Source organism: Carcharodon carcharias, chromosome 2, assembly GCF_017639515.1.
Source record: "Carcharodon carcharias isolate sCarCar2 chromosome 2, sCarCar2.pri, whole genome shotgun sequence".
In the NCBI taxonomy this organism is placed as follows: Eukaryota; Metazoa; Chordata; class Chondrichthyes; order Lamniformes; family Lamnidae; genus Carcharodon; species Carcharodon carcharias.
Window position 1 is genome coordinate 208,025,451 of NC_054468.1, and position 26,045 is coordinate 208,051,495.

The following is a 26,045-nucleotide window of genomic DNA, read 5'->3' on the forward strand; positions in this document are numbered from 1 at the left end:
TGGTACGTACATCTTCAGGTCACCCACAGCTAATTAATACTCAAGTGCATTGGGGGGTGGGGGGCGGAATTCACTTTCTCAGAAAATAAAAGTAGGGAGCAATTATATATTCTGCACAATAGGTTTTTTTTAAATAGAAACCACTGATGTCCACAGCTACCTCTATTTCTCATAAGATATTTTGTTTCTTCCTAACCATTTCATTAGTAAATTAGCAATACCACAAAATACAACTGGTCATTATTCTCGCAAGAAACCTACCCCAAGTAAGTTGCGTGGTACATATCCTTCCCCATCGTTTAGCCGTGCCCACCACCACTCAATCTCAGCCTCATCTTCTCGTCGGATGATTGACATACAATCACCTTCCTTAAACGATAACTCATCCTCAGCTTGAGATTCGTAATCCCACAGGGCATATACCACCCCTCTGTTCATTATACCCATTTTCTCCTGCACACCTGAAAGAAGAAGCAAACATCCATTTCAGCAGTTTCCCATCTCTACCTGAAATTAGTCCAAGCCATCTTGTGGGATTAATTTGACAGGAAACACTTCACAGGTTTACAAATGGTCATTTGGTAGTATAGGGTTTGAGTATCGCTGAAGAAAGGGGCATGTCCAAGCTTTTTTTCAGTGCCGGTGTGATGCTAGGTATGTAGGCCATATATCCCAAAGACTGGTGGATCGTATCAAACAGCACGTCCCAGTTCGCAATGGACAGGGTACAGACCGTACCCAACTAGCCTGTGCTTGCAAAACTCAGAACAGTGTCCAACATCAGATGTGATTCCGCAATTGGACAACATTTGCTAAATAATCCTCAGTGTGCTAAGAATTAAGCTGACAACCAATTTTAAGATTGTCAATCAGGCTCAAAGTGTGGCACATTTGCTTGTACTGGAAGCTACATATATTAATAAACAGGGGTCCTGTTCCTTGCCGACAGAAAGAACAAGTACACACATCGTGCCAATTTCAGCTAAACAAAGTAATTGACAGTCATTCATTGAATCATTCCTCAGGGCAATGCCTTGACAAATTAGGGTCAAGCTGCCTGGTTTAAATTTCAAACAATGCTTGGCAGTTAACTGGTCTATTCTCCATGTCAACGCCACTTGCCAACCAATCAGCAGCACTCTCTTCACATACAGTATAAATTGTTGTTTTCCCCTTATATTGGTATTCTTGTGAGATGTCCTGATAAGTGCAAGACAAAAAGCTTAGACATGTCTCTTTTTTCAGCAATACTTCATAGGTTTATAACAAAAATAGAATTACCCGGAAAAACTCAGCAGGTCTGGCAGCATCGGCAGAGAAGAAAAGAATTGACGTTTCGAGTCCTCATGACCCTTCCACAGAACTGAGGACTCGAAATGTCAACTCTTTTCTTCTCTGCCGATGCTGCCAGACCTGCTGAGTTTTTCCAGGTAATTCTGTTTTTGTTTTGATTTCCAGCATCCGCAATTTTTTTGTTTTTATTTCATAGGTTTATGTTGTGTGTGGATTTCAACTGGATACCCTAAGGGAAAACAATTCACAGATTAAGTCCATTGCCAAACAGTTTTGCTGGATTATTGGAATTAAATAATGAGGCTTCCAAAATGCAGACAGCCAACATACAGTCAAGACAAAATCAGAATACACTGTATCTGCTTCTAGTGTTATGGGATAGGACAAGAAATGAAAAAGTTACTGGCACATGGACAGGGAACAATTGCTGTTTCAGTATAGGCAGGCCTGAGTTACACCTGATATTGGGCCACAATTACATGAGACTGGCGAGCTCACACTCTGCTTGTTGTTCCCAGGCAACTTCCTGGTTAAATTTCAATTTTAGGCTGCTGCATCACTGGCAGTAGCCCCTAGGTTAGGTATTAGGAGAGGGGAGGGAGGCAATCAGAAGAAGAGGAAAGGCAGGGGCCCCTAACTGCTTTTGGCACTCAGGTGTAGCCTGTAGGAGCGTTCATGCTCCTTCCAGTTCCACATTTATTGTGCTGCAACACTTGGGCAATGAACCTCTGCAACAAGTGACTCTCCGTCTGCGCAAAAATGCCAGCTGCCGAGTCTAGAAGTCTCACCCCTGACCTCAGCCTCTTCGATTTTCACAGTGCTGGGTGGAATGGGGTCACATTCTAAATTGTGCATCTGTGGTTCACGGAGGCAGCTGCCCACAGAAATTACTAGCTGCCTCTGCTCATGCGTGATTTGGTGAGGTGGTGTCTGAAACCTGAGGTCTGCAGTTCAGCCCTGGTAGGAGCAGTTCTGAATCTTGTGGACTTCTATGGATAGCCAGGGTACCCCTTTGGATCCAGTCCCAGGACACCTTTGGGAGAAGTAAGGCACCCTTTGGGAGAAGTATGGCACCCTTTGGGATTGTTAAAAGTAGACATGATGTGCATAAATTCACTGGAATTGTCAAAGCTGTCGACGAACTGTCAAAACTCTGAAATTCTCAAAGCTGTCAAGGGATTTAACTCTGCTGAGATTTATATTTTTAAAAATGTGGAGTTTTAAAAAAAGTGCTTGCTGTTTCACTCTGTTGACTTAAGCCTGAAGGCTAGCACCATAGGATCTGTGCTGCATGACTGATTTTATAGCTTAACAGACACCCCACTATGATAATGTTAAGTAAACAATTTGAGTGACTGCTCCAAGTAGTTACAGAATAGAAATATTTGTTTCATAGGAGATTGGTTGAAGGAATCAGAGTGTTTTTTTTAAATAGTGACGTCAAAAGACCCATAACTTTGTGTCAGCATGGCTCCTAGGGTTTGACCAGGATGGACACTAGGTGAGTTGGCATGGAGGCAGTAAGGGCAAAGGGAGCTGGTTGGAGGAATATGGGTTGGCATGAGTTGGCAATAAGTTGGCGTAGGGTCTATAAAGGGACATAGAGTTGCATGGAGGGTGTGAGGGGACAAGGGAGTGTGGCATGAGGTGGCATAAGGAGTGTATGGGAGTGAAAGGAATGAGTGCTTTTTTTTGTTGATGTTATTCAAAAGATGAATAAAACAAAGTGTCAGGGCACCGAGACAGGCCTTTCAGCCAGTCCGCCTCCATACCCGGTAACCGCCGCACTTGTTCCAGAGGCGACAAGACCTGACTTCTAATCCAGCCTGCACACCGCCTCCTGACCATCTGGGCCTCTTTACCCAAGTCGGGTTTGCAGAGCCGGGGAAAGTCCTGACTATGCGCACCCGACCCGGGAGCGAAAAACCAGGCCTCAGTATCAGAGTGCCAGTTGTGTGCATTAAAACAAGTTGGCTTGACACAGACTAACAATAAAGTTTAAGTCACTGATCTTTTTCTTAAGGTTTGTGCAGTCCTTTACCAATTGCAAATTCTTGAATCTAGTCCACCTAACATTTAGCGACTATTCCCTCTGTAAAACATGCTGTGCCGATTCAGTAAATGAAGCCGATATATAATCAGGACATTTCAGTAAATAAGATTCTCAACTTCCAATGTGGATAACTGATTGAAATATTTAAGGAAAAAAATCAATAAAATGTTGTAACCACACTGTTTGAAAAAAAATCATTATCCCATCTGGGACTCAAAATGATGACCTTGGAATTAACAGTTATCTACCAAATGAGCTACTTGGGCTGTGTAGAAACTCCATGCACAAAGTCTTAACACGCTGAATCTAGCTTAAGGGACAGCACTCATGATCTCATCGAGATTGCAATCCCATCACAGATAGGGAACTGTGATAAAATTGTTGCCAGCAAATTATATTTTCCTGTGTGCTACAGAGCTAGATTGAAATGCTACAGTAGAACTCCAATTATAATGTCACTTGGTGGTCTTTCTGGCAACATACACACATGTACATACTGAATTGCAACATTGGAATTCCCACGGGAAATGCTTACATTGTGAGTTCCAATGCAATGTGAAGCTACATTAGTATTTCTATTTGGTTGATCCAAACTGCTGCTGCTGATTGAAAAGGCATCAGGAGCAATTGTGCATGTGCCAGTAGCAGCAGTGTGGGCCCCTGACGCCCTTCTGGTCAGCAGCAGGAGTTAAGTGTTTTTGTTTCAAAAAGCTTCTCATTTTGGCGATGGCTACCTATGGTCCTTTTCAGGACTAACAGTTAAATCATATGTTGAAAAACATTTTCCTGAACGCAATGTGCCAAATGCATTCAGGCACACTTCTGGCATGTAATGAGAGTGTACCTCACCCATCATGAAATGTCCATTTTGTGCCTGAAAAATGGATGATTTCGAGGAAACTCTTGTCAGCCAATAGACAGATAGATCAGACAATCCAAAGTGTTCTTGTACAATGCTCATTAGTTTCCTGAATTATAATGAACCGTGGCAATGCTCCTTTTTCAGTCAAAAATACAGTTAATATACGTTAAAGTGGGAAATGAAAGAATAATTTGCACTGATATAACATCTTTGGCCTAGGGAATGTACTCAAGGTGCTCAACAATGGGAAAACAAACGCCAAGCAGAAGCAGAACAGTTAGAATAGCTGACTGAAATTGTGGTCAAATGATTGGTTAAGAACAATGGAGTGTAAAATGTGGAGGTGCTATGGGAAGGACGGGCAGGTAGCTGAGCCAGAACAGCTAAAAGGTGTCACCAATGAAGGGTGTGGGATGCACAGAAAATCAAAGCCTGGAATGGATGGAGAGATACAAGATATAAAGGAGAAGATCATGGTGGTACTTGTAAATAGGATAAGGATTCTGTATTCAATATTTTAGGTAGAAAATTTGCATGAAAGATTTGAATGGAATTGGAGATGGTGAAGAATGGAGCTTGGGAAACTAGTGAAGTCATTTTAAAAGCAACTAAACCATGGAGAACGGCTTTTGTAAGAGTGAAGTAAAGGCAAAAGGCAGCCAACATTAGAGGTAGAAATAGGCAATTTTAGTGTTGGATAAGACATGGACTGAGTAGAGCAAGCCACCAATGTGGTCACACACCATCTGGTTCAGCCTCACACTAACAGAGTGGTGATTACAAGAGATATGGATACCTTACTGGAGATTGTACAGGTATCACCATTTTGAGACTGTATGCACTTTTCTAAAGTACAGCAGACCCGTCAATGACTTTGCGTAATGACAACAAAGTGGAATTGATACATTCTTAATGCTTACATTTAAGTCACGTATGAGTCCTGGTTTTCACATTTCAGTCTGTATGACTACAAAATGCTAAGAAACACTGCATCAAATATTATTTATACAAACACTAAAACAGCATTTCAGGGCATTGGTAGTTTAATGCCATGTGCAAGTAATATTCCACCAAATACCATAGCACGTACCATACAGAAATTGTGAACACTGGATATAGCCCTCCTCCATCTCCTCGCATTTATCAGCAGCAGTCTGCAGGTCACTGTAGGTTGTCGCAAACACTGCTGCCCCAGATTCAACTAGGAACTTGCAAACTTGCACATTATTACAGGATGCTGCACAATGCAAAGGAGTCCTAAAAAAGGAAAACAAAATGCTGGTGATATTTAGTTAATAAAAAGGTGTTTAAAGATTCACACTTTTCTTCACATGCTTTTGCTCCAACTTAAAGGGTATTAAGATAAGAGAAGGTCTTTCAGTTATGTTCATGATAACTATCAGGTGACACACAACCAATTACTCCTGATCACAGAATCATATAATCATACAGCACAGAGGGCCCATTGTGTCTGCACTAGCTCTTTGGTAGTGCTATCCAATTAATCTCACTCTCTTGCTTTTGTCCCCATAGCCCTGTAAAAAATGTTTTCTAATTTCTTTTTGAATGTTACGATTAAATCTACTTCCACCACTCTGCAATGGAATCCAGGTCATAACCTGCTTTGCAAAAATATGTTTCCTCAGGTCACCTCTGGATCTTTTGCCAATTGCATCAAAGCCATTCATGATTTTGAACCTATCAAATCTCCTCTTGACCTTCTCTGCTCTAAGGAGGACAATCCCAGTTTCTCCAGTCTCTCCACTTAAGTATTGTGGTGTCTGCAAACTTTGAAATCAGACCCTGTATACCCAAGATCAGGTCTTTCAAGATATATCAAAAAGAACAGTGGTCCCAATACCAACCCCTGGGAAACAATATTTTATACTTCCCTCCAGTCTGAAACACATCAGTACACCACTACCCAATGCTTTCTGTCCCTTCGCCAATTTTATATCATGGTGCTACTGGATCTTTAATCCCAGGGTTTAATTTGCTAACAAATCTAATATGGCACTTTCAAAACCTGTTTTAAAAGCCCATATGCATCACGTCAACCACACTACTCTGATCAACCCGCTGTTACTTCAAAGAACTCTATCAAGTTAGTCAAACATGATTTGCCTTTAACAAAGCTGTGCTGGCTTTCACTGACAACCCATACTTTACCAAATGCCAATTAATTTTGTCCTGGCTTGTCTGAAAGATTCCTCACCATTGATGTTAGGCTAAATGGCTTGTAGCTAGCTGGGTTTTCCCTTCCCCATTTTTGAACAGTGGTGTAACATTTGCAATCCCCACCTTCCCCACATCCAAGGAGGACTGGAAAATTGTGGCTACAGCTCCTGCAATTTCCACCCTTGCATCCTTCAGCAACCTAGGATGATCCCATTCGAATGTTTCTACTTTGAGGACTATCAATCTTTAAAATACCTTTCATTTGCACAGTACTGCAACTGTCTCCTCCTTTACTGTTCATTGACAACATCCTATTCTCTAGTGAAGACAGAGGCAAAGTATTCATTTAGTACTTCAGCTATGTCCGCTGCCTCCACAAGCGATCTCTTCTTAGGTTCCAAATCGCCCCACCCTTCCTTTAAATACCTTTTTGATATTTATGCATTTTATAAGAGACTTTTGGGCTCCCCTTTCTGTTAGCCACTAATCTATTCCCATACGCTATCTTTGCTCCTTTTATTCTCCCATTTGGATGTCCTCTCCACCTCCTACATTCAGCTTGGTAAAATCCTTGCTAGAATCCTGAGTTCCTTATCGTGAGTGATACAATAGGAGTTCAGGGATAGGCAATCTCTTAAGCCCAAACACAAGGTAAGACTCATTCTGTCAGATTAACCAAAATTTTGCCAAACCAGAATATGAGATTTCTTATTTTATCCTAATTTGAATATTTGGCTCGTCAATAATTTTAATGAACGCAGGTACATATATACATCTGTGATCTTTGATCAAAAGTACAAGGACAAGGTAGATAATTGCGGCACTGTGAAAAATTAACATAGAGCATGGAAACTTGAAAATGCTAGTTAAGGGTGATTCAGTAATTAACAGTGGAACAGCGAAGCAAAGGGTAACAAGTTGCTAGCTTTGTGAAATCTGAATAACTCTTTTTCAATAGCAAACTTGCCCTAGTTTTCAGCTGGCCAACCAGTTGAAGTACTGTGCTTGGAAGAACACTCATCCTTGCAAAGGACAAAATAGCAAGAACACTGGAACACCTAAGGACATTTGGGACATAGCTGAATCACGGAATGGTGTTTTCCCCAAGACAAAAAAGTGAAAGTCACTGAAGTAAAGGATTCAAGATTGAGAATTTTCATTTTTTTCTGAGAATCAAAACTTACCTTGTTAAAAATTGTGCAGCATTTTAATAGGATATACTGAAGATGGCCTTAAGTACAGTAGTTAGATTACATTTGAGTATTAAAGACTTGTTTAATTTCTTAATTCAATTTTGATTGACAGTGTTCATGCAGAGGAACAAATCCAAAATAAACAAGAACAAGTTTTGAATCCCTGAGCTAAATCAACTTATGAGCATCAGTGTTTAAGCCTCTATACATCAAACCACCAAACTCAACTTTTTTTTTAAATGGAGAATTGTTTAACATTAAAGACAGGAAGAAAGAGGGAGTTTTTGCCGGCATTACATTTTTTCCTCACTAAATTGTTTAGTGTATAAAAATATTGAATTATTGCTTATGTATGTTTTTTCACAATGACCAGGGTTCACAAATCTATCAGAGATAGCTTTATTATCAATCAGGGAGAAAATAAAAAAGATATGCAATGTTTTAGTTTAGTGAAACTGGCCATCAGTCCCATCCATGCAGCAAAACCATTTGTTTCTGATGGTCAATTTATATCAATTGCTACCTTATATTAACGAGATTTGTGTAGAATACTGAAAGGTGATTTAAATCACATGCAATACTTAAAAGAATTATTCAACCAAATGTATATTTCATTAACAATATTCCACAGGATTTTCTTGGAACATTGCTAATTGTTTAAGAACTTAATTATGTTAAGGTGTTTTGAGTACACTGCAAAACAATAGAATTTTTTTTTAAATGCCTCCCAACAACACAAAGAATATGCAACATTGTTTTTATACAGAAGTTGCCATTACCGCCTTTGGAATTAAGTAACAAGGTAATTAAATAAGCTTCAATCATATTTATTTTACAACTTACCATCCATCACTATCTGCTGCATTAACATTCACTCCAAACTGTACTAAGAACTTCACAATTTCTGTATGACCTGCACAGACAGCATTATGCAGGGCTGTAATTCCTTCATCATTTGGTTGACTAGGATCCTCCACCTATACAAAGAACAGCAAATTACAAACAAAAATGGATTTTTAAATTAATTTTTAAACCAAACATGAAAGCAAACTGATAAGTTGTATAGTCATATTCCTTAAAAACAAATCCAGTGTTCCCATATTACATACACAACATTTAGAACGATTTCCAACACTATTCAGCCACAAGCATGGAAATCTGCATTTTTCCAGATACAGCATTCTTGAAATAAATTGGAAAAAAAAATTCAATAATCAGGTAGTGTCAATACACTTGCCAACTGAGCTCTTTATTTTAGGATGCTATTGAATTTAGCAGCCAACTCACATTAGAAAACCAATTCAGAAAAATGAGCATTTAGTCCGGGTTTGCTCCAAAAAAGAGAGAAATTATTTAATTTCTTTCTGGATTGGACTACCCACAGTGCTCCTTGTCCTGTCAAGCAGGTGCTGCAGATTTGCATGCAAACAACACATGGTAGCAAACCATCAAGCACAGTAGATAAACATTGGGCAACATTGGGCTGGGTTTTTCTAGCCCTCTGGGGTGAGTTGGGAGGACCATAAAATGGTGAGGGAAGGTGAGGTGGAGTGTCCTTCTGCCATACCATTTTACCAGTAGCGGGGAAATGAAGGCCCTTCTGCATAAGGTCAGCTAAGCCACTTTAAGTGGCCAAATGAGGGCCTCTTCCTGCCGCTGCTGGCACTTTAACAGTGTCGGGTGGGCTCTCCACAGGGTGGAGTGACCACCACGGAACCCTAGCAGCCTCCCTGCTGTCTAAGGGGACCCTCCTATTCAGGCACTCTTTGGCCCAAGGAGGAAACTACATGGCAATGATGTTGCCTGCGCTCAACAACACCACCCTCCACCCCTCTGCGCTTAACATCCTTCCATGGCATTCTCTTCTTCCAGGTGCAGTCGCAGCAGTGACCACCGCTCCTGGTAGCTCTGGTGAGACTGCTGCCCTCTGGTTGGTCAGCAGCTCAACAGCCCCAACAACAACTAATTAATTGCCTAACTCCCATAAAACACCGGCCGTGGGTCCCAGGATCGCCCATGGCTTTTCAGCCCATGATGCCCACCTTGAAAATAAAATTCAGCCCATTTTCTTGATTGTATTTCAACATGTCCCCAAGTCCAGTAAATCTAGATACTGATGTAGGAAACAAAGATTTGCACCTATTGTATATCAAATTACATTGAAGGTACTAACATACCTCATAAATGATGCGCTGGACTAAATCAAATTCACCTTCCAAAGAAGAATCAAGTAATAGTGCTACAGGATTAAACTTCACTCTCATTCCATGACCTATGCGTTCTGAGCCGAGCTTTTTCAGGTTTGTTCTCTTTCCCTAAAACCAATAAAAATGAAATAAACATTGAGACATGAACTAAGCAATAGACTATACTGCTGCTAGAAATGGACTAGCACAGTACATAATTTTGTCACTAGGCAATATCAGATAGGACAAATATGAGTCATTAGGGAGCCTACATGTGTTGACAAGTGATACCTATTCAGTGATCACTGCTGGAAGAAAGTGTGGGAGAGGTGGGCATATGACTGGGTTTGAATGTGATGTTGTCATATAATACTGTCACTCTATATCTCTGTTAACAACAAATTGCATTTATATAATGCCTTTAACGTAGCAAACGTAGTAAAACATGCAAAGGTGGTTTACGGGCGGGTGATCAAACAATTTTGTCAATATGAATAATGGTATAAAGCAGGGTTGGTCAGTGCCCCTGAAACCATATTCTAGCAATGACTTAAAGCCTTCAACAGAGGTGATGATTGCAACAGGAAAATACCGCAAGAAAGTTATCAGAGTACTCATATGCCTCTGAAAATCTTTAAAGGTATCAATACCAGGTTGAAAAAGCAGTGGACCTTGGATCAGTTATGTTTCCTTTTCGCTACTATTTTGTAAGGACAAGGCAGCAGGTACTTGGGAACACTACCTGCAAGCTCCCTCCCCCGCCCCCAAAGTCACACACCATCATGACGTGGAACTATATCACCAGTCCTTGATTGTCACTGGATCAAAATCTTGAAGCTTGCTTTCTAACAGCACTATGGGTGTGCCTACATCAGTTGGACTGCAGCAGTTCAGGAAGGCAGCTCACCACCACCTTCTCAAAGGTAATGAGGGATCGGCAATCAGTGATGCTCACGTCTCATTTAAGAATTTTAAAAAATGGTACCTGGGACGGGATAATGTACCAAGTATATTTTCAAATTTGTAAAATTATCAGTTTTCTAAAGTACGCTTTTGGTAGGGAGTAAGCATTCTTTGTACTAGTGTCAAAAGAATCAGTGGAAATAATGTGCAGGTCTAATACCCATAACTTACCAAACACGAAATACTAACAAAAAATCAATTTGAAATATTGTTAGAGACTCATTCTCTAAGATTTTTATTTCTATGTTGTATATTATGCTATTTAATTCCATTTGTAATTTTATCTTGTCAGGTTCTCAATAAGCTGTCAAATTCTGTTACCTATTCATTATGGCAGATAAGGGAGATTCCACTATATAATGCCTCTATGTCAGTGATACCTTAGCTCTTTTGGATGAAGCAGATAGTAGAGAGATCAAGTAGCAACAATGAAAAAACAATCAAGTAAACTCCAACATGTTATGAAATGTGGGTCAAATAACAACAGAGGAAATTTATTACTCAGTTTAAATATCAACGGTTGTACAAAAGGGCTGAAAAACTGTCAACCTTAAGGTAATTTTGGAACACAGCTCTATTAAAATATTAGTGCACTTCAATGATCAAATTAGAACAGGAGGACTTAATAAAATTTACACCAGCAAAGAATGCTCTGTATATTGGTCTAAAGTCTAGCCAGTGCAAACAAGTGCAATTCAACTCAGTAGTATTTGTAAAATGACAGGTTACCCAGGGTTTTGTCAAAATGAGGACATTTATTTTTGTTCTATCAGAGTGCTAAAACTTTGACTAATATAGAACATTCTTTCAAAGGAAAGTAAGTACAATCCCAGTACCATTACTTTTCAAACTAAATAAAAAATAGATCGTTGGGTAAAAATGATAAAGTATACCAATGCTGCCAACATCTGATTGCCAAAGGAAGACTTACTAAAGGATCAATTCAATTAAATCCACTTGCTAATACATATATACATATATTAGGGTCCAAATAAGTCCAAAATATGCCCATTTTGATTCAAATGGCCTGTCAAGCCTGCTCCGCCATCCAATACGAACATTTTGAACTGTTAAGCATGTTTTCAGGAAACTGAATAGCATTTGGTGATAACTGGAGATTTGTTAATTCTGGTTGGAAATGTTTAAATTGGAAATAACGTAAATAAAGCATTGTTGCCAAACAAATTCCATATCCGTATAAATCATTTGCGCAAACCCAAAAGAAGTCAATTAATGATTTCAAGTTTCCAACTAAAATCTTAAAAGTATGTATTACTCACAGGCGGTAGGACGGTATGTCCAGTAATTTCAGGTGGACGCATGTTAAAGCTATCATCTCCTATATTCTCATGTTCACCAGTAACAGGGTATGGAGGAGGCGGGTAAGGGGGATATTCTTCTGCTAATTCTTCCGGAGAGAGTGGGCTTTCCTGATTCTGTTGCTCTTCCACAGAAGGTAAAATAGGAGAAGTTGGATTCTGTCCCTCCAGAACAGGAGCAGGGCCACATGGAGAAGATGAAACAAGTTCTTCAGCACCTGGTGCCTCAGTTTCCTTCTTGAGAACTGGTTCCAGCTGATCTGGAGTGACATCTGTTGTAGCTGTCATATCTTCCTCCAGTTTAACACTGAGATCTGTGCTTTCATCTATAGTGTTCTCTTCTGCAGATGAAAGAGCAGGTTGCTTTGGTTGATAGAATGGCATTGGACTAGCTGTCTCCATGGCAGCCAGTGTTGTGCGCTGGTATAGCAGCTTCTGAATATTGGGTCCATTTGGTCCCTCTGGCTCCGTAATAGAGCTACGCTTCTTCAGTGGCCTTGGAGCATTGGACAGTTTTTTTCTTAATGCTTCCAAGTCAGCATCGCTCTGATTTCGGTACGGATTGTACATAAAAGGCAGGAGCTTGGTGGGGCTCAGTGGTCGTGGAATGCGTTCAGTCTCCGAGTGGTCTGCTGGAGATGCTGCATTATCAATCTCAGAATCAGGACAGTCTGGTTTATCTTGGCTCTTTGAATACATACTACTAATTTCCTGGTCAGTTGGATGCTGATTGTTTGTGTAATTCTGCGAGGATCCAGGAATTATTGGTTTGCCATACACTGCAATTAACAAAATGTGGAACTCAAATACAGTTACAGATAATGTTTGAACATTTATTTAATGAGCAATTTTTACCGAATCACTATTTACTTATGAATTTTCCCCTTAAATTTCACATATATACCAGCTGGTTAGTCAAGAAGCAGCAAGAGAAAAATCCCTTCCTTGATTTTGCCAATTATCCAATCTTACCATGATGCCTGTTTATCTTTTAGTATACAGCTGAAACAGCTGTCTTTTCTCTTTCCAGATTCTGGATGACCTGCACCATTTCTATCATTTGCTATTGTTATACGGATATAAAAATATAGCATAACTTCACTATAACAAACTCTGTCATGCCGAATCCCAGTTTTAATATCCCAGTGGCAATACTCAATATTTTTCCAATGTAAATCAGCCCTATTACAACAAACACTTAAGGAGGATTCACCCAGACCAAAATGGATACAATGGTGGAATCTGGGCTGAGGATGTTTGTAAGATTACTCATCATTGTGCGAATCACACCTGATGTATGCACCCGTTGCCCAGTAAGGCAGCCTACCATCTGTACACAAACTGCAAAGATTCAATGAAATTGTGGCAGCAACGGCAATGAGGAAACTAGTATGAGGCAACTGCAGTCAGGCAACATGTGTGCTGGATGGTCTATAGGAAATTGCAGTCCAAAGGAGATGTCGTCTGTTAGAGAAGGATGTGGGAATTTTAAAAATAACGTGATAAGAAAATAAATTTCAAGAGAAACCAAGCCCCTTTTTGAGCAATGAGTGATCATAACATTATTAAATTAGTGGCATTGAGTTGGGAGAGGATGAGGAAAAAGCTAGTGACAAGGAAGTGGGAGTTATTCCTTCACTGGAACTGACAATCTTTTTGGGCTGGTAAACAAGATAGTGTGCATGGAAGAAAGCAGGGATAATATGAAGCAATCTACACTGTGTAGTTTTATAACAGAATAAAATGATGTTCAATTCAATAGGTTGTTTAGTTTATCTGATGCAGCAGAAAGTTCAGAACCCAACTATAGTAAATAGCCTGATATAATCAATATTTCTACCAGTTCTGGAGGGAGCCAATTTTAAGTTAAACTGTATTCATTTTTATTAAAGCTGTACATTTTGCACAGTATACTCTTAGTTTCAGAGTTCTTGAAGCTTTAAAATCTATCAAATAGATAATTTTTCTGTGACTTTTGGGACTTTGTGAAAACCCGTTGGAAAATCACCTGTTCAAGCTCTAATTTAACAAAATGATTTAGCTGCAGTAGACTAAACCTTGTAGTTCCATTCTACAGAAAAGGCTTCTTTCATAATATATTTCCCCAAAATTACATCAGGATACTAACTCTGGCCTTACATTATACTGCTGTGCATGAGGACATTTCACTTCTTCCAAGGCAGGTTACACAAAAAAAAACTTTTTAAAAAAACAAATTACTTCCATGGTATATCTAATAGTGACTATGACTTGTATTTGTGTGATAGTGTAGGGTGTACAAAAGGCTGAGGTCTTTGAAACTTTGAAGTCTGAAATAGACTTGAGGCAGGGGGTCAAAGAGTGCAAGGAGTGCAAGAGTGTAAGGCTACAAGGTTGGAAAAATTGCAGATATAGGGCAGAACAGGGCAAAGGAAAGATTAGAGATATTTCAAATTCAATGCATTGAGGGTCAGGGAACCAACCTCTGTCAGCGAGATGAGTCAGGAATGACACAGGACATTATAAGGACAGTTGAGTTTTAGAAAAGATCCTTCATCTTTAATACATTTGATTAGACATCAATTGGATATGAAGGTTTTAGGCAGTCTCATTCAGTCTGACAAAACAGTTGGGATGGGGAATTAAATCAGTGACAAGTGTATAGAGTTAATCAATGTTTAACTGGAGGAAATTTTGACTCATTCTGAACTTGACATTGGAAATGCAGTCTGACATCACAGAGCCAGTCATGGTGGCGGGGAGGGGGAGGTTCAAGAGAAGTATTGGTGCTCAGTTCTAGCTGTCCATCGGCATAACATGTGGAAGCTGACCTGATGTTGATGAAGGTCAGACAAGGAAGAGGAGAGAGCCAAGTATGGATCTTTGGTGATCGCTGAAAGTGATGGATTCATAAGAGAAACTACCATGGAAGAGCTGCTCATTGACTTCAATAGGTGGAAAGTAGCTGTGTCATGAGAGGGCAGTTACCATGGAGGTGGGCCATAGTGGAGAGTGATATGGTTGACCATATCAAGGACTGTGGTGAGGTCAAAGAGAACAAGAACGGAAATGTACCATAGCCAGTTAGATAAGATGCCATTTGTGATTTGGTGCTGAGTGCAGACGTTTGACCAAAGGGATTCAAACAGGGGTCTTTAGAGAGATGGCCATGGAGCCAGGTGGTAACACCACATTCTAGAATCATAGAATGGAAATGAATGTTAGAGAAGGCTGCTTTACATTTGGTTTCAAACATCATGAGCAGTCTACCATGTCATTTACTTTATCACTTCCATTTATTGTCCTAACATTAAAAGAATTGCCGAAAGGACATCAAAAGGAAACTTTGGATTTTCACTCACCTTAACATTTCCACAATTTAAACCAGGCCAACATCATATAAAAGGAAGATAAAAGCAAAAAAACTGCGGATGCTGGAAATCCAAAACAAAAATAAAAATACCTGGAAAAACTCAGCAGGTCTGGCAGCATCTGCAGAGAGGAACACAGTTAATGTTTCAAGTTCATATGACTCTTCAACAGAACTAAGTAAAAAATAAAAAAGTGTTGAAATATTAGCTGGTTTAAGGGGGACAATGGGACAGGTAGAGCTGGATAGAGGGCCAGTGATAGATGGAGATAGCCAAAAGATGTCATAGACAAAAGGACAAAGAGGTGTTGAAGGTGGTGATATTATCTAAGGAATGTGCTAATTAAGGGTAGAAAGCAGGACAAGCAAGGTACAGATAGTCCTAGTGGGGTGGGGTGGGGTGGGGTGCAGGGAAGGGATCGAAATAGGCTAAAAAGTAGAGATAAAACAATGGATGGAAATACATTTAAAAATAATGGAAATAGGTGGGAAAAGAAAAATGTATATAAATCATTGGGGGAAAAAAGGGGGGATCGGAAAGGGGGTGTGGATGGAGGAGACAGTTCATGGTCCAAAATTGTTGAACTCAATATTCAGTCCAGAAGGCTGTAAAGTGCCTAGTCGGAAGATGAGGTGCTGTTCCTCCAGTTTGCATTGAGCTTCACTGGAACAATGCAGCAGGCCAAGGACGGACATGCGGTCCACAAACATGACCCAGAACTCCCTGTCGCTTGCCATTTCAACACTCCACCCTGCTGTCATGCCCACATGTCCGTCCTTGGCCTGCTGCATTGTTCCAGTGAAGCTCAACGCAAACTGGAAGAACAGCACCTCATCTTCCAACTAGGCACTTTACAGCGTTCCGGACTGAATATTGAGTTCAACAATTTTAGATCATGAACTCTCTCCTCCATCCACACCCCCTTTCCGATCCCCCCTTTTTTCCCCCAATGATTTATATACATTTTTCTTTTCCCACCTATTTCCATTATTTTTAAATGTATTTCCATCCATTGTTTTATCTCTATCTTTTAGCCTATTTCGATCCCTTCCCTTCACCCTACCCCACCCCCACTAGGGCTCTCTGTACCTTGCTTGTCCTGCTTTCTACCCTTAATTAGCACATCCCTTAGATAATATAACCACCTTCAACACCTCATTGTCTTTTTGTCTATCACATCTTGTGACTATCTCCACCTATCACTGGCCCTCTATCCAGCTCTACCTGTCCCACCCCCATCCCTTAAACCAGCTTATATTTCACCTCTTTTCTATTTTTACTTAGCTCTGTTGAAGAGTCATACGGACTCGAAACGTTAACTGTGTTCCTCTCCGCAGATGCTGCCAGACTTGCTGAGTTTTCTAGGTATTTTTATTTTTGTTTCATATAAAAGGAACATTGCTTGCCTTATCTCACTAGCATCAAAGGAGTCATCATGTAGAAGATGAATGTAAAAGTGAGCACACATTTGTTTAAGAATTCTTCTCTTTTGGGGAGATTTCCAGCTAAGCATTAAAATTTCTTTGAAGCAGGAAAATTAAGTGTAAAAACTCAGTTATTAGACATCAGCTACAACAAGTGCTGGCACACAATGTCAAGAAGGAATAACACTGTCTTACCAATCAGAAAGCATCAATCCACAGTATTGACTATTAGTGAGTATGGAAACACAAAACTACAAATCTTCTGGGGCAAAAACTAATAATTTTACATATCTCCACAACTTTAGATTGAAAAAAACAACTTTGGGAATGGGAGAAGGGGAAGAGTGCTTACTTTTGTGCCCTATATCACACATCAGATTAGATATATGGATGATCAGACACCAAAATCCAAAAACTCAATTCAAAACAGCCAACCGCTCTCAAGTAAATGAATGCTGACTTACCGCTTGTGAATTGTGGCCGGGTCTGTACTCTGGTCAGGGCACTCTGAACCGCCTGTTGGAAGTTTTTGCCAGGTGCCTGTTGTTGTGTGTACATTGTGTAAATAGAGCTAGCAGCCACTGTCTCTGGTTTTTTCAGGGATTGGGATGGAGGTTCTTTAGATGGTTGTGGAGTGAAAGGTCGAACAGTAGCTGCAGGAGGCGCCTCTGGAGAAGGATGAAGTTGCACATTTGAAGCACAATGCTGTGGTCCTGCAGTTTGGGTTGGCTTCAGTTTATTGACTATTGTTCCTACAGTCCCAGTTAACTTTTGTGGGCTGTATTCTGGCTTGTTTTCTCCTGGAGAAGCTAGACTAGATGGTCCAAAATAAGGTAAGGAAATCTGTTTGGGTTTGGAAGGGACAGGGGGCGGTACTTTAACCACATTCTTGTTACCAGTCTGAAAGTCAAGATTGAAGAAAGTTAGTTTAAATGAAAATAGAACTTAAAAAGTTTTGATAAATGAGGGTCTGCATTTAATATTTCCATTGAGCTTAGAAATCTTTCATTTTAAAAACCATTTTTCTCTTCACAAATTAGCTACCATCTTTGTGCCACAAAAATCTTCTCCTTGGCCACTGATTCCAGCCCCCACCTGTTCTTGTGGTGCAATCTTCGATACAGTGCTTTCTTTCTCCTCAACCAAGGGTTCCTCTCAGAATTACAGAATTGTTACAACAAAAGGTTGAACCAGGCTACCTGAAACCATGGGGTTTCGGTTAGCCTTTCTTCATATTCACCCAATGTAAAAACTACATAGATCATCATAAATCTGCATCTCTGCCCCTATCTCAAATCTTGTATAGCTGGAACCTTTATATATGTCTGTCCCATTGCCATACTAAATGACTTCAATTGGTCTCCCATCCAGTTTGATCAAATCTTTGTATCCCATCAACATTATGGACTACTTATCACCCCTGTTCTGACTATCTCAAATCCACGAGTTTAAAATCCCCAGCCTTTTCTTTAAATCTCTCAACTGTCTTGTTCCATCTTATTTCTGAAATCTCCAGCAGCCCTATTTTCCTTACTTGAACATTTTGCACCTCTGACTCGCACCCTCCTTGCTTCAACCCACTACTGGGAGCAGATCCTTCAGCTGCCTGGGTTCTCTTCTCTGGAATCCTCTGCACATTCCTCTGCATTAAGATCTCAAAACCTATCTCTTCAATCAAGCTGTTGACGTTCTCCCTTATCTCTCCATTACTGTCTTATTGTGCCCTTTACATATCCTTATCTGTGAAGCATCTTGGACTTTTTTTTTTACATTAAGGGCACTGTAAAACGCAAGTTTTTGTTGCAGTTGTTTTAATGCTAAATCCAATGGATAATCAATGTGAATAACAAAAGATGGTTACTTATACTTAGCTTAATCAAGAAAGTGATTTAACAACTAAGATAAAAGCAAAAAACTGCAGATGCTGGAAATCCAAAACAAAAACAAAAATACCTGGAAAAACTCAGCAGGTCTGACAGCATCTGCGGAGAGGAATACAGTTAATGTTTCGAGTCCGAATGACTCTTCATCTGGTTAATGTTTTAAACTTCCATTTCATCACTCTTGTTTATTACTAACGTAAAGATTTTTTTTCATTGTTCAGCCCTAAAGTTTTCATAAATTCATTTCAAATGACAGGGTGCAAAAAAATGGAGGACTGGTTTTGAACCCGGAAATATATATCTGACTGCCAAAGTATCTCTAATATAGCACTGAGAAAGTTACTGTATATCCAAGGAATTCATTAGTTACATCCAACATTGCACTGATGTGGAAAGGTTTTAGACTTCAGGGCGGTTTCCACTTAATCATAATCTAGTAGATTTCACCTAAACATAATTGTTAATTCTTACTAAAGACTCGTTTGCTTTATGTAACACTCATTGACTCATCAAGAAATTTTCCCTTAGTTCCCATTCTGACTCAAAAAACAAAAATTCTCACAGCCATTGAAATAGTTCAGTACCAGAGGCCTAGGCTGACTCATGTGGTTGAATTTTCCTGACACCAGGACAATGTGCGGGTCCCAGGCCCAGGCATGCTCACGGGAACAACTTTACACGAGGCAGCTTCCTAATCGGATGCCTCAATGTTTGCCGTCCAATTAAGGATAGTGGATGGATAAGGGAAGCAGGATGCTCAAGAGGAGGGCCCGCAGCAATGTCTGGATGGCAGCCCCATGGAGAAAGGTGAGTGTTGCTGGGGAAGAGGGAGACCTAGGGGGTGCTTCAAAATGGAGGCGCTCACAAAGACCTCCCTCTTCAGTGTCATCTTTATCACAAAGGTTCTTCAAAATACCTCATTATGGAGGGTTGACCCCTCCAGAACAGTGCCTATGGCTGTTCCTGGACCCCTGTGAGGACTGTGGCCCTCTGATGCTGCTAATTTAATTCAGCCACCCTTGGCCCGCTAACCTCCTGGTAAGAGGCTGCCTCTGTAGTGTTGGCAGGTTCCCAACACAACAGGGTGCCCCCGTGTGGTGCTGGGAAAGCCGCAGCAATGATGGAGAATGGTTCTTCGTTGGGGCCTTAATGGGGCTTCATTACCTCCCCATCTCTGTGGGGCGCGCTGGTGCAGCCAGCCCCAGGAATGTCTGCAGAGGCGAAATAACTGCAGGATGTCGCTCCAATGGGGGTCCCCCCTACTTTCCCACCACTACCACCATCTGGCTGGCTGAATCCATTCCCACGTAGAGCAACCTCTCTCTTGACTCCATTCAATTCCTCCAAGTAAAAGGGGTTGCTAGGAGAACCTATATGGTGCAAGCTATACCTGCTTTTTCATTGGACATGTGGAACATTCTTTGTTTCAGTCCCTCAGGAGCCTCCCTCACCGCCTTTTCTAGTCCACTGATGACGGTATTGGTGCCATTTCCTGCTCTCACCCCGAACTGGAAAATTACACTAAACATGCTTCCAACTTCCACCTTCTCTTGCTTTCACAAGGCCCACCTCCAACTCATCCCTTCCTCCACTTCTTTACTCCATTCTGGGAATAGGTCATCGGCCCATATCAACTATAAATCCACTGATTTTCACAGCAATCTTGACTACATTTCCTCCCATCGCACCTCCTGCGAGGATTCTATTCAGTCTCCTGGCTTATTCATTCCTGTTCTTATGATGCAATCTCCCGTACAATGCTTTTTTCCCCTCAACTAAGGATCCCCCTCAGAATCACAGAATTGTTAAAATGCTGAGGAGGCCATTTAGCCCATCGTGTGGTACTCTACTGCCTTCACCCTGTAACCCTACATATTCTTCCTTTTTCAGATAAAAATCCAATTCCCTCTTGAATGCCTTGATTGAACCTGCATCCATCATATTCACAGGCACGGCATTCCAGATCCTAAACAGCTGCGTGAAAAATTTTTTTCCTCACTGCACCATTGCTTCTTTTGCTAATTACTTTAAATCTGTTACCTCTTGCTCTCGATCCTTCCACCAATGGGAAGTTTTTCCCTATCTGCTCTATCCAGACCCCTAATGATTTTAAATGCTGCTATCAATCTCTCAACCTTCTCTTCTCGAAGGAAAACAGTCCCAGCTTCCCCAATCTATCTACATAACTGAAGTTTCTCATCCCTGGGACCATTCTCATGAATCTTTTCTGCACCCTCTCTAATGCTTTCATGTCTTTCCTAAAGTGTGACACCTGGAACTTATTTAAAATTCTTTCACGGGATGTGGGTGTCATTGGCTAGGCTAGCATTTATTATCCATTCCTAATTGCCCTCGAGAAGGTGGTGGTGAGCTGTCTTCTTGAACCGCTGCAGTCCACGTGGCGTAGATACACCCGCAGTGCTGTTAGGGAGGGAGTTTCAGGATTTTGACCCAGTGACAGTGAAGGAACGGCAATATAGTTCCAAGTCAGGATGATATATGACTTGCAGGGGAACTTGCAGGTGATGGTGTTCCCAAGCATCTGCTGCCTTTGTCCTTCTAGGTGGTACAGGTTGCAGGTTTGGAAGGTGCTGTTGTGGAAATCTTTGTGAGTTGCTGCAGTGCATCTTGTAGATGGTACACATTGCTGCCATTGAGCATCAGTGGTGGAGGAAGTGGATGTTAAAGTGGTGCAAGAGATACCAATCAAGCAGGCGGCTTTGTCCTGGATGGTGTCAAGCTTCTTGAGTGTTGTTGGAGCTGGACTCATCTAGGCAAATGCAATACTCCAGCTGAGGCCAAACCAGTGTTCCATACAAGTTTAGCATAATTTCTTTGTCTTTATACTCTGGGCCCCTATTAATAAAGCCCAGGATGCTGAATGCTTTATTAACTGCTCCCTCAACCTGTCCTGCCACCTTCAATGGTTTATGCACATATGCTCTGCTCCTACATCCCCATAAAAATCATACACTTTATTTTCTATTGTCTCCCTGCATTCTACCAACAAAAATGGATCACTTTATACTTCACACCTCTCCGCCATGATTGAGAGGACCTGTGAGTGTGCTTGGCCCATTTCCTGAACTTCTGCTGTCACCCCCTTCCCCTCTCTCTCAGAACCATGATCGGGTTCCCCTCAAACACATCTTCCACCTCACCAGCCTCCACATTCAACTATCTTCCTCCATTTCCACCACTTTTACAGAGTGACGCAACCACCAAACACATCTTCCCCTCCCTTCCTCTTTCAGCATTCCAACAGTACCATTGCCTCCACAACAGTCTGGATTACTCCTCAATCATCCCCATGGCACCTTCCAGTGCAAGAGCAGGAGATGCAACACCTGTTCTTCTAGCTCCTCCCTGTCCACCATCTAAGGCCCCAAACACACATGCCAGGTGAAACAGAGATTTGTTTGTGCTTCTTTCGATTTAGAAAATTGTATTTGCTTCTCAATGTAGTGGTCTCTTCTACACTGGGGAGGCAAAACAAAGATTGGGTGACCGTTTTGTGGAACACCTCCATTTAGTCCACAAGGTGACCATGAGCTTCCATTATCTATCATTTTAATTCTCCACCCAACTCTCTGTCCTTAGTCTCCTACGTTATTCCAACAATGTTCAATGTGAACTCGATGAACAGCACCTCATCTTTTGATTAGGTATTTTACAGCCTTCTGGACTCGACATTTGAGTTCAACATTTTCAGATAATCACTGGCCCCATTTTTTCCAACATAATGAATATGCTCTTTCTATTAACACTTTCTCTTTTGTTTGTTTACTTGTCCCATATCGCATGAAAAGGCAGGCATAAGTAGGAATTATACAGATTCCCATAGCTATGCCTTTTATTTGGAGGAAGTGAGTGGAGTAAAAGGAGAGGTTGTTTAATGTTCAGCCAGGTGGAAGAGAGTGATGGTGGATGAGGGCTACTTGGGCCTCCAATGAAGAAAGAGGCAGAGGACCCTCAGGCTGTCCTGGTGGAGGTGTAAAGGGATTATCCCCTTTCATCCTGCACCATAATCCCTTTTTCTTTTGCTGTCCCCTGCCTTCCATTTGATTGCGAATGTTCCATTTTGTTCTTTCCTTCCCTCTCTACTATTGTTGCTTCCGTGTTTTGAATTAACTTTTTCCAGTTCTGATGAAAGGTTATTTACCATGAAACATTTAACCTGCTTCTCTCTTCAAAGATTTTGCCTAACCAACTGAGTATTTCTAGCAGTATTTTATTTTTTATTTATGGCTAATCAATAATATTTAACATTGATTTGGAAAAGTAAGATCAAACTTGATTATTTGAGGAAATCATGACGTATAGACAATAAGAATAGGATTGATGTATTTATGAAGTTTCTGAAGGTGTTCAATAAGGTGCCGCATTAAAAATTCATTATGAAAATTAAGGCACATGGCATTTAAGGGAATGTAACTTCATAAGTAAATGGGTAGCTAGGGTACAGGAAGCAACAACTAGGAGTAAATGGATCTTTTTTGGATTGATGGAACAGTAAGTGAGATTACAGTTACCAAGAATGAAAAAAATGGGGTTTCTATCAATGGAGTACAGAAGGTTAAAGTGGCTCTAATCGAGGTTTTCAAAATTCAGAAAGGTTTTAAGAGGGGTAAAGTGAAAGCTTGTTTAATTGGTAACAAGGAAACACACAGAAAATTAGCATCAGATGAGGGGAGTTAGTAGAACTTTTTGCAATATTTTTATACAAAGTGGCTGGAAGAAGGGACCACAAGATCTTTCAAGCTGAATTTGAGAAGTATTTGGTAGAATAGTACAAATATCTTGACGGGGCTGGGGCGTGGGGGGGGGGGGGGTTGTGTGTGTGTGTGTGTGTGTGTGTGTGTGTGTGCGCGCGCGCGCGCATGGAGGGGCGAGAAGCAGAAATATTAGATTTAGCCAGTCTTTCTCAAGACTTCCTCAAGAGAAAGGACTTGCATTTATAAATCACCATATCACATTGTCAGAAAGCCCTAAAAAGTGTTTTACAATTAATGAATTACTTTTGAAGTGCAGTCACTTATTATATAGGCAAATATGGAAGTCAATGCTCCAGGAAAAACAAAAAAATGTCCACAGGATCTGTTTTTGATGATGTTGGTTGAGGCAGGAATGCTGATCAGGATAGCAGCTCACTGGTTTGGAGAATTGCACAAGTGCCTTGCTACAATGAAATTAAGGAAGAATACGGATGTGTAATATTAGACCTGGGAGAAGAAGTTAGAAAACTGCAACCCTGACCTTAGTTTGAAGGGAAAAGAAAAAATTACCTAAAAGGCTGAAAATAAATTCAGACTATAGCTGAAGTAAAAAGGTTCTATAAATTCAAATGTAATAAAATATTTGCCTTTTCATTGAGCAATTTTTATACACAGATGGGTTTTGGCTGCCCTAACAGGGTGCAATTATTATGGAATTTTATCTGGTCACCTTTTAAAATGCTTCATCAAAAGTAAATACCACTATAAACTATTAGTTATGAACAACCATCTCTATACCTGAATTTCCCGCAGAAGGTCCTCACTGCTCTGGTTTTTCCTTAGTGTCCCAGTCGATGGAATTCCTGCAGGTGGGTCCATGGACTCAAACATGGAGAAGCAACGTACTCTCTTATCATTCTTGTCTCTCATCACAACATCACCATCACCAACTGTTAAAGCATATTTAAAAATGTTGTTCAACCATTTATTTCAGTTGTGTTTCAACATTGAATGGAAACTGATGCCAGTGGTTGCAATGAGTGCCAATTTAAAAAACTAGACTTTTTTAACTATTACATTTTTTAAACTTGTTGCTTTTAGCAATACAAAGTACAAGTTCACATAAGTTTTTAAATAACAATTGCGTGGGTAAGCTGTTCTCAAGCAACCTTGCCTTAGATCAAATAACCAGGCCTAGTCTAGGGAATGGATTTGATGGATATCTGTGAGTAGAGACCTTTTAAGGGATAGGATCGCTGGTTCGCTGCAGACCCCTTTGATAGACCACTTCGAAATGGAATCTATTATTAAGGAAATCTTAAAATTGCACTTAAAAAGCATAGTTGATTGCAACAACTCGACGTGGTTTTACCAAAGGGAAATCTTGTTTGACAAATTTATTAGAATTTTTTGAGGCCATAACTTGTAGGGCAGTTAAAAAGGAACCAACAGACGTAGTATACCTGGATTTCCAAAAGGCAATTGATAAGGTGCCACACAAAAAGGTTAATCAGCAAAATAAGGGCTCATGGAATTGGAGGCACTATATTAGCATGGAAAGAGGATTGGTCAACCTATAAAAAACAGAGAGTGGGCACAAACGGGGCTTTTGAGCTGGGAGGTAGTAAATGGTGGAGTGCCGCAAGGATCCGTGCTGGGCCCTCAGCTATCTACAATCAATATTAATGACTTCGATGAAGAGACAGAGAGTAATGTATCCAAGCTTGCTGATGATAACAAGCTAGGTAGAAAGGTAAGTTGTGCGGAGGACACAGAGAGGCTGCAAAGAGATATAGACAAGATAGGTGAGTGAGTAACAATACAGCAGAGGGAGTATAATGTAGGGAAGTGTGAAGTTATTTACTTCGGTCGTATAAAAAGTAAAGCAGAATATTTTTTGAAAGGTGGGAAAGTTGCAAATGTTGATGTTCAAAGAGAAGTGGGTGTCTTGTACAAGGAACATAGTGAGTTCACATGCAGATGCAGCAAGCAATTAGGATGGCAAAGGGCACGTTGGGTCTTTATGCAAGGGGATTGGAGTCCAAGAATAAACAAGTATTACTACAGTTGTACAGTGTTTTGGTAAGACTACATCTGGAGTAATGTGTGCAGTTTTGGTCTCTATATACAAGAAAAGATATATTTGCATTGGAGGCAGTACAGTGAAGGTTCACTAAATTGGTTCCTGGGATGAGGGGTTTGTCCTATGATGAGAGGTTGAGTAAATTGGACTTCCCTAGAGTTTAGATTGTTTCCATTGGTCAGAGAATCTAAAACATGGGCACAGTCTCAGGATAAGGGGCCGATCATTTAGAACTGAGGTGAGGGGAAATTTCTTTACTTAAAGGGTCTTTGGAATTCTCTACCCCAGAGGGTTGTGGATGCTCCATTGCTGAATATATTTAAGGCTGCGCTAAACATATTTTTGGTCTTTCAGGGAATTAAAGGATATGGGGGGGCGGGTGGGAAAATGGAGTTGAAGTCCAAGATCAGCCATGATCATATTGAATGGCGGAGCATGTGGTCTACTCCTGCTCCTATTTGTAATTTATGTGCCCGTCATAATCTTATTTTTTTGCTTTCAGACAGGGTTGTTCATCATTCTGGCATTCACACTCACTCTGCA

At 40.6% G+C, this 26,045-nt stretch overlaps 1 protein-coding gene across 1 annotated transcript in view; it reads right to left on the reverse strand.

The window, feature by feature from the left end:
• The window catches only part of LOC121272162 (apoptosis-stimulating of p53 protein 2-like), a 98,762-nt gene that overhangs the window by 6,418 nt on the left and 66,299 nt on the right, over positions 1–26,045 (reverse strand). The window contains exons 11-17 of the mRNA XM_041178672.1: positions 24,218–24,369; positions 17,286–17,721; positions 12,009–12,826; positions 9,757–9,894; positions 8,423–8,556; positions 5,299–5,465; positions 262–461 (exon numbers count right to left, since the gene is read on the reverse strand). Of these exons, the coding sequence (XP_041034606.1) occupies positions 262–461; positions 5,299–5,465; positions 8,423–8,556; positions 9,757–9,894; positions 12,009–12,826; positions 17,286–17,721; positions 24,218–24,369 (2,045 nt within the window). The remainder of the gene's footprint in view (positions 1–261; positions 462–5,298; positions 5,466–8,422; positions 8,557–9,756; positions 9,895–12,008; positions 12,827–17,285; positions 17,722–24,217; positions 24,370–26,045) is intronic.